At 35.6% G+C, this 16836-nt stretch overlaps 1 protein-coding gene across 2 annotated transcripts in view; it reads right to left on the bottom strand.

Moving 5' to 3' along the window:
• Positions 1-825: 825 nt before the first annotated feature.
• The window catches only part of Arap2 (ArfGAP with RhoGAP domain, ankyrin repeat and PH domain 2), a 170969-nt gene continuing 154958 nt past the window's right edge, over positions 826-16836 (bottom strand). For both annotated transcript variants that reach the window (XM_087909032.1, XM_087909033.1), the window contains 5 exons: positions 16085-16167; positions 15071-15106; positions 13245-13308; positions 7478-7612; positions 826-3049 (listed from right to left, as the gene is read on the bottom strand). In XM_087909032.1, the coding sequence (XP_087765158.1) occupies positions 2675-3049; positions 7478-7612; positions 13245-13308; positions 15071-15106; positions 16085-16167 (693 nt within the window). In that variant the 3' untranslated portion in view covers positions 826-2674. The remainder of the gene's footprint in view (positions 3050-7477; positions 7613-13244; positions 13309-15070; positions 15107-16084; positions 16168-16836) is intronic.

The raw sequence follows: 16836 nt of genomic DNA, 5'->3' as shown, positions 1-16836 counted from the left end.
GTATGAAGCAGTTATTACTGTGATTTAAATATATTTTAATCAACAATTTTAAAGTTTTAACTTTGAGAAGGTAGGATTTATTACAATTTTACATTCTACATATGCAGTCATTGTAGAGAAGGTAAAGACAATATAGTTGTGAACACTTGAAAGTTTACTAAACCCAAATAACTGTATGCTTTTAAAAGACACACTTTAGTAATCTGTAGGATTCATTAGTGTCTGGTTTCCAAGTAGTAATGAATATAGATTCATGTGTTGGCAAAACGTTCCCGTTTTAAGCCTCTCACTTCAATTGAGTACTGTCTTGGAAGAAATTCTGATAAGCTGTTAAGAGTGGGAGTCATCCTCACACATGATAATCAGATGTTCAAGAGCAACTCACATTTTCTATAGCATTCCCTTCTGCAATATGCAGTCTTTGAGCACTTTAGAATTAAAGTTGACAAACTTAATGAGCAAGGCCAATCAGCAGTCAATCTATACGCAAGTCAGAGCAATGCCTTCACTAATCCTGCTTTCAGTTCTCAGGGCCATTTTGATGAGCCTCTGTGTAATGTCGTTATAGATCATGGCTGACAACGGAGTTTATGGGAACAGAAATGAAAGTGAGTACTGTTGAGTCCTTTAAGGAAATACATGTATGTATCCAGTCTTTAAAATAAAAGGACATTTATTTTGATGTGTTTTTAAGGTGACAAAGGACTGTGAGTTGCATCATATTCCATTTTTTTAAACAGAAAAAAAATGATAAAGTACTTGATTCATTTCACCAAAATAACTTTAGATTTCTGAGAGGAATGAAAAAATAGAAGAGTCATAATCTAGTGGACTTGTAAAACTATTTTAATTTTTACTCAAAATCTGTGAGATATAGCCGTTAGCCCTTATGTTACATTTTTAAAATTAAGACAATTATTCATGAAAAGAGGAAAAACAGAAGTGATCAGATTTTAAGCTTAACTTTCAGGGGAAATTCCAGTAGGGTAGGTCCAGGAGCATAGCACTTCCTCAACAAGGCCAATGATATTGATTTCCATGTCTCTTTATTTCATAAAAATATAAATATCATTACATATCAGAAATAAGTTTATTAAAATTAATTTTTTTCTTTCCAAACAACATGATATCTTCTTTGAAGAATTAGTCCTCAGCAGTGACACCAACTCATAAAACTGCTCTGCAGTTTTACTTATTATTTCAGTTAACATTTTATTTGGATTTAAAGAATACATACCACTTACTCCTGGTAAACTCTGCTATCTGCTATAACAAATATAAGTGGTTAACGTAGCTGAGCGAAGACAGACTTAGTGCTTCATATCCTCTTGTTTATCCACGGTGAGACAGCAGCTGAAATAAGGGCTTTAGTACATACACATGTCTTAAATAAAAAAAGACCCACCTATAGGAGCGGACTAAGAAGTGTTGAGAATAAAAATCTGCTATGTAAATTCCAATTTAACAAAAAGCACTGTCTTTGACCTGAGCCATTTATAAGCTAGTGTAGTTCTGACTCATGAAAATTGTCAAATCTGTACGTCATGTGGCAACAAAAATACAGGGCTATGTTGTTTCCACCGGTTGAAAGGAAAGACTGAATGGAATGTGAAGTACCGGCCTGCAAATGTCGTCTAAGCAGCCATTGGCATACATTGACACATCCAGTTGATACTGACATTGCAGAAGTAAGAATGATAATGTTACATTAGTAAGCATTATATTGTTATATGTAAAAATGAAACAACATCAACAACAGCTGAAACATAGAATAAAGGAAAAATAGCAAAAGACCCCATGGTAATGAATTTTGTTCGTACCAAAAATACAGTTGGGAGCCCTAAGGAATCACCAGCATATAGCAACAGTGTAAATGACATCCGTGCTGGGTTCATGGACACACTCTTCAGTGCAAAGTAAGTTCCTCTGAGTGGACACTGACGGACAGCTCTGGTGTGCTGAATATGTCTTGTGGCTTGTCTGCTCACACCATTAAAGACAGTGGCCCATGCCACCACTGTCATGAGCTGGCTGGATACTATTGTTGAAAACACTTAAGACACTGAGACTTTTTTCATAATAAGCAGTTACTCCATAACATGCTTTGTTTCTTGATGAATTAGAATGAATGTTAGGTCACCTCCTTAGTAGAATATTTTTTAATGTCTTGTCTTTCTTTCCAATGTAGGCTGAACAGCGACTGCAATATCTTTCCCCTTTTGAACTCATTTCCCTATCTTTTCCCTAAGATGGAACCTATGTAAACCTAGAAACACATGGCAACTTAATATACAGCCTTCTCAAAGTGCAAAATATGATACAATTTCATAGGCTTCATGTACACACAGCATTTTACACAATACAGTACAGATTTCTGCTCATAAATTACCCTCACACATCTACTTTCAAAGATCTGGCCACTTACAGTGACCCAAGAAATTATTACAATTAATACAATTGAACTTTACAAGTCTCCAGACCAAAATAAAGTAGATCTTACACTTAACCTCATATATACATATTTTAAAATGTTCTTTAAATGCTTGAGTATACATAAACAAATATCTTAAATAAAGACAAATTTGTCTAGATAGAAGAACTCAATAATTACAGTTCGATTTCTGGTTTGCACACATCGTACACAATGCTAAAAAAATATAACTTGTGTGATGATTTATTTCTGTAATGTCTGTTCATCCTGCAACTCTTTAGGAAGGGTTCTTGACCTCTGGAGAACCACACTAAGTTCTTCGATAACTTTTGATGGCAGCTTATGATCATGGTCTAAAGTTGTCTTGTTGTTTCTGTCCTCAGTCTTCTTTGGAGTCTTTGGACCTTTATAGCCCTTTGGTAGACTGTGTGGGATCTCTGTTTCTGTGTCTTCCAAGCAGTTAAAACTGCGATGTTTTCTGGCACGATTTCTAAGTTTATCATCTTTGTGCTCCAAGCAGTGGGCTATGATGGAGGCTCTGTCTTTTAAGCTGGGGTCTATGCAGTCTCGATCATGCTTTTCACAAAGTCTCAGCCTTTCAAGTTCTGCTCTTGCGCTCTAAAATTAGTGGAAAATTAAATGTCACAGTAAAGCAATATTTGAGACAACTGATATTTACAAAATACACTAAGCAAACAGTTCATGCTTCCCATTCTAAAGTTCATTATATTCTATGATGCATATTCTAATTTTATTTTGTTTTATGCAACTTGCATGTCTGGATTTTGTTTTTCTTTTCAACAATTTTTAAAGTGTTTTATTAAATAAAACAGTTTTAAAATTTAAATATATTTTATTTATATTCTTCTCCTTTACAAGTCTATGAGATCCTCTCCTACTCCCTGCCAACCCACATTTAGGTTCTTTCTCAAAAAGCAAACCCAAAACACAATATAAGAACAAAACATAGAAAAAAATGTATCACCCCAAAATAAAACAAAACAAACACTATAACACAAATCAACACACATCTAAAACCTGTTAAGTTTATCATTAGTTAGTCAACTACTCATGAACATGAGATCTGTCCCAGAGTGGCTGATGATACACCCAGTGCCATTCCATTGGAGAGATGTGTTCTTTCCCTCTCCCAGCAGATATAAAACAAAGTTCCATTGTTGACCTTTACATGTCTGGATTTATGTCCATGTCTCTGAACTATAGCCCCTAATTTCAGAATTATAATATAAGTCATCATAATAAAGAAATTAAGAAACAATGTAGCACAGAAATCAGTTAAATTTATTTTCCAGGTTCACATTTCTCCCAACATGTTTAAGCAGCGCAGTTTTCCCCATATAACACTTGCTCTAATTTCCCTGTCAACTTTTAAAGTCACTGGAATATGCTTTATGCATGTGTTAATATTCACTTTTGCATCAGTGGGTTAGAGCATACATTTACTAAATGTACAGAAAGGGCTAGCAGGTCCAAGAGCAGACTCTAAATCACCTTCAATGAACAAAGGATAGATTCTGAAAGTTAGAAATGATGATTTTCATTGGCTGGGTAATATCTATCTGAGGGAAATCACTTCAGGTTCTCAGAATATTAGAACTCAGTAAGTATACATCTCTATCTATCTATCTATCTATCTATCTATCTATCTATCTATCTATCTATCTATCATCTATATTCTATCATCTCTCTATGTATTTTTCTATTATCTATCCATGTATCTCTCTATTCTCTCTCTATCATCAATCTATCATCTCTCTATTATCTATCTATCCATCTATATCTATTGTCTATTATCTACATATCCATCCATCATCCATTTCACAGTGATCCTTCATACTAACTTTCAACTATCAAACAGCAAAAATACCAAGACCAAAACAAACTAATAAATTGACAAAACCTTTGACTGTCTTAGATGCATAATTTAGGGGTATTGAAGTGTTAAAAAATATGACAGCATTAGTGATTTATAAAGGTAGGAACATGTAATAGAAGCAACAGGTTAAAAGTCAAGGAATGGGAAAGGAAGAAAAGGAGATCACATGAGCTTTACATAACTTACAGGATATATGTTATGCGCCCTGCATGTGACATGCTGTGAGGAAAGAAAGACAGAGGAAAAGGGTGGCATTGCATTGGTGTTAAATGATGAGGTCATTATTTCAAAAGAGAGATGGAGGAGGTAAAGGTAAGCAGGAGTATGCTGTGGAAGGGCCAGTCTGTGTCGTCTTGGTTTAACAGAAATGCAACTCTTCCCCCAGCTTCAGACAGCAGTTCCCAGTGCCAAAGCCAGAGCAATGGATGGAGAATGGCTTCTCAGAGCAAATTCTTTACACGTTTTGTTTGGTGCTCGTAGATTTCCTCATGAAGCCAGACATGGAGGTCACCAATATGATCTAATGATGCCGAATAAATAATGTGACCAACACATACAAATATGAGTGTGGGAAACTCCTAAATGACTTCACTTGGTGAGCTTCTGCATTAATGAATAATATCCATGCTATAAAATGGATAGTCACATCATGAAGTTTAAGGTCTGACAGAATGTTTGAGCTTCTATGATAGAGCTTCCATGATTACTCACTGCCTATTTTGTAAGGTGCAAAAATGAAAACCCAAGGATCAAGTGGTTTGCATAGCAACACTTAGGTGAGTGGCATGGGAGGTACATCTGGCCACAGGGTGAAGGCACAGAGACAAACTGGGATTCTAATTTACCCTTTGCTTTGTTCTTGTTTGTAGTGAGTCATTTTTTTCTTCATTATTTTTATTCTACAGGTGTTATTTAAAGATCTCTTTTGAGACAAGATCTTGACAGGGTGCCCAGATCATCCGGTAACTCTAGGCTCAAGTCTCCTCTCTACACCAATCTGAGAGGCTGGAAATACAGGTTCACATTATCATGTCCAGCTTTAGATGCAGTATCAGAGGTGAATGAATTATCCCACTGCAGTTCCCATGCTACTTATGATTTCATTTCAATGTGTATCAGCTGTAAGGCAGACATCATTTTTGTGCAGCAGAACTTAGTTACCAGTAATAGCCCTACAAAGCAGGGGTTACTAGTTTCATACAGGGAAGGGGCTGAGGATGCAAAGTTTAGAAAGGAGTTCACAATTTATTAGAAGCAGGTGTGCCACAGGTAGTATCAAACTTATAAAATCTTCAATATTACATCTGCCTCTCCCTAAGAAGTTTCCACGACCAACGATATTCATTTCTAGATTTCTTTAGTTGTCTTACTATTTACTAATTTATCAATCTAATGTTAGAAGTCTCCGGGAACACTTCCCTCCCTGGATGAGGCACTCAATACAACTTCCTTCCAAGAGCACTTAAAAAAAAAAGTGCATTTTCTAGAAAGCCAAGAACTACTCTGCAAAGCAGCATTTCCTGCCCACGAGTCATGGCATGACTGCATTATTTCTCAGCAACACAGTCTACATGATAATTTGAAACTGCTTTCCTTTCTTAAACCAAAAGTAAGAAATCTTTAGGCATTTTATTATTATATCTTCTTATATAATTGTATTACTCCAATATAATTCTATAGTAATGTTCATAATGATTTGTATGAAAAACTTTATTTTTGATTAATGTTGCCTTTATACCATTTAAAGTAAGTTTTAGTGTTTTTAAAGTATTAGGGTATTTAAAAAAACTCTTAGGCAAATGTATTGAATGACAATAAAGGTACAAAACTTTTTTCATTTTATTTTAATTATTCATATATTTTCTAGCAATTAATATTTCATAGAATTATTATGAGAAACTCCAATACTTCTTCCTAGTTTTAGTTTATCTGTCTTTTGTTGTTGTTTGTTTGTTTGTTTTTATCCTACGCATGTTAAAATTATACTTAAAATTGTGGTTTTGAGATTAGGAAATATGTTGTAGATTTATTTATCTATAGGTGATACTGTTTAATGTATTTTTAATCTTAACATTTTATCTTGTGTTTCTCTATTGGTCATGAGGCAGTGTCAGAGGACACTGGTCACTGAAAGGCAAATGCCTTTAATGGATCAAGTTGTGATTCTCCAGCCCAAGTGCTAATGAGATGCAATCTAGATTTTTGATTGGCTAAGTAGCCCACAGCCCTGCAAAGTAGGGCTCTAGTTATAGAATCAACAGATGTGCAGTCATAGATTCTTAGATACTTAATTTTTCCTCTTATAACATTAGTTAGGCAAGAGCACATATGCCAGCTTTCAAGTATACTCTGACACAAGAAACGTGTATAATATATGCTCACTACAGTATTTATAAAGATTAATTCTAACAGTTTAGCCCAAATTAAAGTTCAAAGAATGTATAATTTATATGACCTTTTAGGTAGGTTGGTTTATTTTTACTTGTTTGTTTCTTAATTTTTGTTTTTGAAAAAGTCAGTTAAGGTACTATTCCAAGGGTCATTCCCAACGTGAGTTTTGAGAGTAAGCAGCCATGTTCTTTTCCAAGACATGCAGCTTTCTGTCAAGATACAGTAGTTATATTCTCCCACATCACAAGATGACAAAAGGAAAATACAGTCAATTCTTTGAAAAATCTCAAATTATTTGTAACAATTCATAATAATATTCAGAAGTTATCCTGTGGTTCCTTTAAAACATCCCAAGTTTCCACAGTTGGACTGTGATGCTAGCCTTAGGTATCTATAACATGATTCAGGCATATTTTTGCTCCATATTTACTCAAAGGCTATATAAGTAATCTTGGGAAATTGATTTGAGACCAGGTTTGCAGTCAGGGTTTCTATATAAATAGGTAAAATTTCTTGGCTACTTGAAAGACCAGAAGTGGTATCATGAATATGTAATGTGAATGATATTAAAACAAGTGACAGAGGGTTAGCAACACAATTTTCTTCATATATTATGAACCTTGGACATTGCTGAGCTGTGCAAAGTGATTACTGTTTGGCTTCTGAAGCCAATGAGGTAGTTAATTTACTCAGCCATGTGAAGTTGTAAGAAAATAAACAGGCAAGGTTAAAAAGAGAACAACAAAATCATAACCAACCTCAATATTCTTCTGGGCCTGGGATGCATTCCTCTCATGTTGGATGGGAATCAGAGGTAAACCTCCAATCTTGGGATTTTTGGTTATTGAACGTTTTCGTTCTTTTCCAGCTGGTGGCCATATATCATTCTCATGCTGTGGAAACAGAGTTTAGTGCCATTGGTGTGTGATTTCATTATGTACTACACCACATAAGTCACTTGGCTCCCCACACATCCACGCCAAATAATCTACTTTCTGTGAGAATGCCATTTGTAATTACTTCGACATTGACTCTGGCAGGCACATGGCTCCAGGATGTGAAATTCTTAAGTGAACCGAGCTTTGAGGTCTCAGTTCAATTTCTAACTTTCAAACGCACACCCTCTGTACTACTTATCAAAGCAAATGGTAGAAAATATTGGAGAAAAATGGCAAGTCTTTTTGTAAAGCAAAAATGTACTTGTCTATATTTTCTAAACCCTGTAGCAGAAATAACTAAACATTTCCTGTTTATATCCAAGGTGAATTTAATATGAAAATAATTTGTTCTTATATATCTCAAATTGACCTAAGGCATGGATATCTGGAAAAAATTAGCCCTATTTTATGACCTTTTAAAAAATGTTACTTTTCCATCTAATTGAATTTCAATGGAATGTTACCCTTTTACACACACATTTATAGTGAAAATCACACTATAACAGAAAGAGTGGTGCATTTGTCCTCAAATTATTGACTGAATTTGAGTCCACCACACCACCATGGTCATGCTCAGAAAAAAACAAAACAAAACAAATTTTTAATGGGGGGATAAGAGCCCACAGGTAAAAATGCAAGCTCTGAGTGCTTAATCCTCAAAATAAACATACAAAAAGGTATTTAAAGAATCTTTTTATTTCCTAGGGTAGATTAACATTTTAGAAGCAAGGAGAGGCAAATTGATTTTCAGATAGCAATCTATTACAGAAACAAACAATGAATACCAAATTAAAATGAGTTTATAGATATTTGATGAAACAAAAACGAATTCTAATTATATGTAACTAAAACCTTACTCTTTATTTTGTTCAAATTTTACGATACATCAAAAATTTTTTATGTGGAGTTAGGATTTTAACACAGTGTTTTATTGCAAATAATTCATTTCCAGATGTATTGATATTGTGGCCAATATACTGTACTTGTAATTTATAATGAGGGGCATATTATGTCTTTACCAATGTACATACATTCACTCAATCCTCAAACATTCTACAGTAAAGGTCCAATTATTGTCAGACTTGATATATACTCTTAAAATCATGGATGCATTTATCTCAATTCATAAAATGTTTCAAACTTCATTACATTATTTTTTATGTCATGGCTCCAAATACAGTTAAAATACCTTTGATATTTTATAATTAGGATATTCTGAACAAGTAAAATTGAGAGAAAACAGGTTGAGCAGGAACTCAGTAACTTTGCAAATTATGCTTACAAATTCTTGAGATAATTGGGTATTCTCTCTATCTATGTGTGTGTGTGTGTTTGTGTGTGTATATTGTTCCATGTGTGTGTGTGTGTGTGTGTGTGTGTGTGTGTGTGTGTGTGTGTATGGATGGGATTCCAGGTCTAGCGAATGTTTTCATTTAACATTTGTAAGCTATTGGTAAGTGACTTCAAAAGTCACATAACAGAGATTATCTAGCTGGGTATTGTACTATTGACAGCACGGTCAATGATCACACTGCCAATCTCCAATTCTGCTTCTCACTTTCCAACTTAGTCCTTTCTATCTTTTCTGCTTACTTCATTTCACCCACTGTAGATATTCTTTTGACTTTTGACCCCTGATACTATTTACCATCATTATTCTTCTATGTCTTCCTTTTTCCTGGCCTTCTTACCCTGGCTTGGATTGCATGGTGAATTTGTAAATTTGCTTCCTTATAATTTTCCTCAAATTCTTATTCTTTTCCTTTTACTTACATTTGTTTCTTCAAAGCCCCGAACTTCATTATAATTTGCCTGTAATTGATGGATTAAAAAATACAGAGGACTTTTCTGTAGACCCACTTCACTTTTGAGCTAACTTTAAACTCACTGTGATTAGTAAACACTGCCATGGGACAAGTAGTTCCCTCACTGTTTGGATATTGTTTTTCACTCCCTCGCCCTAAAATTTCTAACGGCCTTTCCTGCCTCACAGAGCTAAACTCACTGATATAATTCTAAAAATTATCACTAATCACTTAAATACATAATTTTATATTATTAGATATATTAATTGTCCTACATCCATAGCCATGTAACTGAGTTTTCCTTTCCTTTGCTGTCAGCGGTTGCTCTGATTGCAAGTAACCTTTCTCCATTATGACTTAAACTGCCCAGTGGGCCAGGATATAACTGCTCTGTAGTCAATGACCTGGGAAAAATGAAAAAAGCTACCATTCTCTCTGATGTAAAATGACTTTGAGCAATGATGAACAATGGTGGTTCCTCATGTCTGACCATGGCCTGTATGACTCTTCTAGTGACTGAGTTACCTCTGTAGGAAAGTGTGAAAAAATATATACTACCCCATCTTACAGTCAATTCCATTTAAGCCATGATATCTGCATTGGCCTCAGACCCCTAACTGCTCACACCAGTCACAAACTCATTGTCTCTACCCATGCTTTCCCTTGTCAATGCTTCTTACATCTTGTATATTTTTCAAGACCTCAAAATATGGAACACCCTAGAGTTTACTAGAGAGTCCTCTGTTACTGTTTCTTTAAATATTCCATGAACTTCTACAGCTCTCAATACAATCTACATGCCACCTTGTTCCATATATACATTTCAACCTCAAACTGTTGCCGGAATCTTTAAAGTCTGATTGGGAATGCAGCATGTTCACTTGTGTATATCAAATACCTTAAGTTTCATTTCATCTATGAGAACTCTTGACTTCCTTCTACCACTCTGGTAATATTCTGTACAATCATCAATTGTCTAGGACCTTAAAATTAATTTAAATAGACTGTAAAAAACACAGCAAAAACGTAAGAAACACATACTGAAAAACAGGTTATCAGGAAAAAACACGCCTATTCCTGTGTTTCTTTAGACCCTGAAGTTTATATAGTGTTAAAATTTCTTACTTAAAAATATGAACCTATTATAATATCATTATTCCAAGTGCAGCAAATTTTCCATAATTGTTGAAATTAAAAACAATGAAGTATTCATATGTCAACATACACCAAAATTACAATCTACTAATGTACATAAGACTGAGCTATTCTGACTATCTAGGAGACTCTTCAGTGAATGTAATAGAAGATAGATCTCCTTATGAACATACAAGCAAGACGAAGCCAATTTTATGGACATGGTACAGTACTTATGTGTAGTATAAAACATGACATCTCAGATAATGAAAAATTTCTTTAGATATGCATTTCAGAAAGAAACTCAAGTGAAAATGAAAAAACAAGTCCTTACTTCAACGGAAGAAATAAGTCTTGTTACAACCAAACACAAAAATTAAGGTCCTCCTTAATTTCTACTATTTCTTTCAAACTAAATAGACCACGAATTAAAAAAATTCACATTATCTCAAAAATATTCCTCAATCTTTACGTTTTGCATAGTGTCTCTACTCAAGAACATGTGCCACACAGATGTTCTTCCTGCTTCTTCCTTTGGCTCTATAGTGCTGTGATGTGAGATCCCCTCTGTATGCTATGAATATGTCTTATTACCATTGGTTAATAAAGAATCTGCTTTGGACTATGGCAGGGAAGAATATAGGTATGTATGAAAAAAAAAACCAAGTAGAATGCAGGGAGAAAGAAGGCAGAGTCAGGGAGACGCCACGTAGCTGCTAAAGGAGAAAGATGCCAGAAACTTACTGGAAACACACAGCCTTGTGGTGATACATAGGTGAACAGAAATTGGCTAATTTAAGTTGTAAGAGCTAGCTAGGAATAAACCTGAACCATCAGCCAAACAGCACTGTAGTTAATACAGTTTCTGTGTGATTATTCGGGTCTCATGTTTCAGGGCTGTCTCAATAACTGTTTTTCATTTAGGGATGAGGAGGGAGGAGGAGAGGGAGTGGGGGGAGTGGGAGGGTGTTGGGAAGAGGGGCGGAAATGGAAACTTTTATAATTTAATAAAACTTACTTAAAAAAAAACACTACAATTATATCCTTCCTTATTTAAAGTTCTCAACGAGATTCTCACACCTTCCTTGTCTCATATCTTCCCTCAGTGAGAAGTTTAGGATACTTGTGAAATGAACTCACTGTTATACCACCTCAAGTCTTGGAACTCTTGGTCCCATCCACAGAGCAACAGCCTTCAATTCTTATACAGACCACAACTCACTTATTACCCTTTCAGAAATCCATTCCCTGAGAACTACTCTGAACCTGTGTTCTCCTTTACCTCACTGACACCACCTCCTCCTTTCCCAGCTCATGATACGATATTAGCTTCATTGTATCACACTTTTCATTTTGAACCTGATCCAATTACATGTCTATTTTAGTCATTGTTTTCATGTTTTGAAAACACATTTTGGAAAGCAAAATAGGCTCCATGAGGCAAATGTACAAGAGAGCCAAATAAGGAAGAGTCATTCTTACTAGTTTACACTCTAGCAGAAAAGGCACAATCAAAACAACTAATTATACATATGTTTTTAATGAGAGTTACAAATGGAGAAGTACTATTCATTCCTTGACTGTCAACATGAAAGTCTATGGACTTCAATCCTGAAAACAAAAGCATCACTTTAATTGTGTTGTATACAAATAGTGTAAACAGCATTTGAGTGTATGTTTTCAACTTAGACAAAATACTTCACATTTTGAGTTTTGGTTTTTAAGCACAGTACAGATATCTCGTTTTTCAAGATGAGGAAATGACTCAAATGTTAACAATTCACTTTTTTCTCCCTACAAATGTATTACAGAGCAATAGTTTGGTAATAAAGCGAAAGAGGTTAAAAGTGGTATCTATATTCATCAGTAGAGAAATTAGGAAACTACATGACAGAGAAATGTTTTTCAGAGCAAAACAGAACTAGATTTGGGAGTGTGCTAACTTTTTCATTGTTATATTCATAAGAAATATGAATGCATCTGAGCAGCAATAGTGACAACTTATTCACTAGCCGTGAATCCTGATGCTCTGTGAGAAGCAGTGCTGCTAATTCAGCTAGAAACAGTTGAAAAACAAACCCTTTCCATTAATAGTTTTATTTAACCCTTTGTCAAGAGAATGTTCCTTCAAGGGGAAGACGGAGTATAAAGCTGGGTCGATGGGTCTCAGTGAACTCTGACAGGTGTACACTATTTCAACAAACAGTTTCAAGAAATTCCAGGTTCTACTATGAATTGTAAGGGATACAATACTTGATTCTCACGAAGTGTTTACCATAGAACAGGTATCAAAGAAATGTACTTTTCTGGCTTTGCCTCTGTAACGACAGAGGAGGAAGGATGAGAGGTGAAGGCCAAGTGCATACTTCTGAACGAAGATCTGCATGTCATTGCAGAGCAGTGAAACAGCACATTCCCCCTAAGCTTAAGGGCACTGTGCTGGAAGGAACAAGCCTAGATAGTCAAAATAGTCTTCTCTCTCAAAGACCAATAGAAAAAATTGGATTTTGATATATGTAAAAATATATTCAAGTGAAATGTACCAATTGAATACTCTATAAACAAAAATTCAAGAAAAATTACAAGCACATTAGTATTTTCTTTAAACACAGCTTACTGTAGATTAGATGTCATAACAGATACCATACCTGGGCAATAAAGATACTGGCCATCCACTCCATCTGGGCTTGTAAACTGTCACAACACAGGTGCCTACAAAAGAAGGTTTATGCAATAAATACTTGTGAAAGTATTGTGCTCTTCCACACTGTGGTAAGGAATAGTCAGAACTATTTCTGAACTCTTTCAAATGTGTATTTTAATGAAATCAAACTCAGACTACGTCAGTAGCAGTGGTTCCAGTCTTCTGGAAAGTACACCTCCAGTTGGCACGAGAACAACAATCAGCAATATTTTGGAAAGGCGAAGTCAGTGTCATTCAGTGTTTTCAGGCACATGGCAATAAGGCATCTATTCCCCCAGAGACTCCAAGTGGAACATATGTGCACATTCCTGGAGTGGAGACTTCCTTTTTTAGAAAGGGCTTAGACATGGTCTCGTCAGATAAACATCACGATGTGTCTGTTGGCACGCACTCACTAATGTTTTACTGAAACCCTCCACAAAGCAGCTTTTGCTCCCATGCTTTGCACAGTACATTAGGGAAGCTGGCCATGCAAACAAATAAACAGCACAGTAAGAGAAACAAAGAGGCATGCTATAGCAAAACCCAGAAATAGCAAGTGCAGGTTCAGGGAATCTAGAGGGACTGAGAAAAGGTCACTTTCTAGAGAGGATGATTTTTTTACCTGATGTTACAATGAAATGATGGACACTTCACTGAAATTATACTCTTCACATTTTTGGACTTATCAATAATAAGTAAAACAAGTCATTTGTAAAAATGATATTCTAAAGTTTGTTTTCTTTTTCATTAGTCTTGTTAAGTGTTTGGGTGAAAATGTCATCCCAGCCTCTGGCATCCATCCTTGGAGCTGGAATGGGATATGAAGCTCCATTTCAAGCCCCTCCCCCTGGGAGTTGCCTTGATCTGGACTCTACCTCTTGGAAAGCCCGCCAAGCAGTGATGTCTAACCAGGGAGGGTCAAAAAAAGCCTGCTAAGTAGTAGACCTCTCCCATAGGCTATTTAGGTCACCACTCAGAAAAGGAACATGTGGACTCCGGGTTTTATGTGGTCTCTCCCTCTCTCTCTCTTCCCCTTGCCATGCTTTCTGGATCACCCCGGGCTGGGTACATTAAATGTGGGCATCTTTTATTCAGTCTAAATTGGTCTGATTAGAACTATTTGCTTCTGTGGAGAGGCTAGTCTTAAAAAAATGTACCTAACATTAAGACACTGTCTTATTTCATCACCAGACAAAAGTGAAATCACCTTCTATGGTCTCTAGAGAGAAGTCAGCGGTATCTGTGTAAGAGTGCAGTAGGAAACTAAAGCAGAGTCACAGTGTAAGAGTAAAGTTACTCCCCATAAGACACACAGATTAAGAAACCCTGGCCCTAGGAGTCGGTGAAGAAGAAATTTTGAAGTGTCCAACCTAATACAACCTGGGGACTAGCTAGACATAGGAGGTCAGTGAGCAGCAGGCTTCCCATGGGATCTGGCAAGCAGGCAGGAGAAGGGAGAGACAATGGGAAAAAACACAAGAGGAAACTGTTTCGAAAACAGACTGGATTTTTTTTAAAAGTTTCAATTTAGGATTTTACCTTTTAAAAAAAATGATCCTTAATTTTGCCTATTTATCTCCTAAAAGCTAGATTCCAATACTATGTATGAAAGAAATCAGATGTAGTTTCTTGAAGGAAACATTGGGAAGGATGTGAGATTATAAATAACTGAAATTCATACAAGTGTATTTCCTTTTTCTTCTCTGTAGTTCTGCCTATGCCATAGTGTTATTCTTTACTCAAATTTGTCAATATTATATAAAATAAACAAGCTTCCAGGAAACTTACCAGTGGTGTTTTTCAGAATATGCGGTCAATCCCCAACTGCATCAGAGAAACACAAACAAAACATTAAACACAGCCCTGCCATTGTCATCTGTCATGATGTGAGGCTACTACGGAAGACCTCTTAACAGAACTCAGTCAAGTACCACATCCCTGAGCCTCTGAAACTTAGCCATTAATGTTGATATTTGGTTCATTAATAAATTTGTGCTATCCTAAGGAATCTGTCCCAGGAAATTTGCTATAGCAACAAATATATGATGAATATACTAAGGAAAATGTCTATGAAAACAGCTGAAATCATGTGTGTGTGTGTATGTAAGCATGTGTAATGCATGTATATGTCTTAAGCTTAAAAATTAAACATGGAGGTGAAAGTAAAAAAGTATTTCAGTAATGGAAGCTGAGAACCAGAGATCATTTAAAGAGTTTTCCGAAATAATAAAATAGTATTACTTAGCTAATAAAAGTGACTATGATAAAAAAAATTATGGAATAAATTGAATGGTGTGTTCTTTAAATTTTAAAAAGACATGATATTTAAGAAGGTTCAGATTCTTAAAGCTAAGAGAAAATCGCAAAGCCAGGATCAAAATATTCTAAAAGTAAAATTCTAAAATTCTAAAAGTAAACCCTCAGAAAGCTGGAGGGCAGTGTGTGATTTCTTTACTTAGTGTGCTTGGACCATTCTTCCCTATCCACAAGACACTACAATGTCCTGTCAAGGAATGAGAGACCAAGGAATCCTGTTCTGATAGTGGCTGATAGCACCTGAGGATTTCCTGACTCATCCAGGGCAGAGAGCAGTCTATAAGGAGTTTAATCTTTCCCATGGTGGAAATATCAGCCCTGTCATATACTCACAAGTCCACTTAAAGATCTAAGTACGGATGAAGTACTTCAGGATTCACAGGTGGTAAACTAATGCTACCCATCCCTAAGCCTTTCAGCCGACTTAATTTCTGTTATGTTTGGTTTGTTTTGTTTCCTTCTTGGCCCTTTCCTTTCAGCCTTTACCTGGTTGGGGGCTTCATTTTCTTTTTCACACCAAGATAAAACTTCATCAAGCTGAGAGAAAACATCTTGTCGTGCTTGCTGCTCTGTAGCGGAAGAAAGTATAACGTATAATTAAATAGATCTTAAATATTCTTAACATTTCTATAGAATATTAATAAATACATTTAGAATTCTTTGTCCCACACTTACAACCATATTCCAGTTTCAGCAAATTAAGACTGATCTGATTGTAATATAATCAAATAAATAAATTTAAGTAGAAAATGTATAACATCATAATTGGCACAAATATGGGTCTAGATGTCAGATTGCATAGGGTCAGATCTTATCATTGAATGATAAAAGAGTTTTATAAATTATGGATTTTACAATTAGGGAAAACAGACTATGTGCATGCAGGGGCACATATTAGATGATTACAAGTAGTTACATTGATGAAAATTATCAAAAATGACTTGTTAAAGTACATTCTAAGAAAAATTTGTACTTTCTCTGGATCATTTACATGTTCTTCATACCCCACTGAACACAAGCATCTGCCTCGGTAAGCGTTCAAAGGATGTTAAATGTTGCTTGCAGGAGAGGAATGATAACAAGGGAGAAAGGTGGTGTAGAATTGAAGGAAACAGCATCTTCAAGACCCAAGAGGACTCACAGAGACTGTGACAGCACCAACCAGCACTGCATACGGACAAACATAATCAAAGCCTAGCCTTCAGAAAGGAAAATGGACACAGTGTTCAACCCCCAAC

Source organism: Myodes glareolus, chromosome 8 (assembly GCF_982192425.1).
Source record: "Myodes glareolus chromosome 8, mMyoGla1.1, whole genome shotgun sequence".
Taxonomy (NCBI): Eukaryota; Metazoa; Chordata; class Mammalia; order Rodentia; family Cricetidae; genus Myodes; species Myodes glareolus.
Note: the sequence above shows the minus strand (reverse complement) of the source record. Positions and strands in the feature narration are given on the sequence as shown.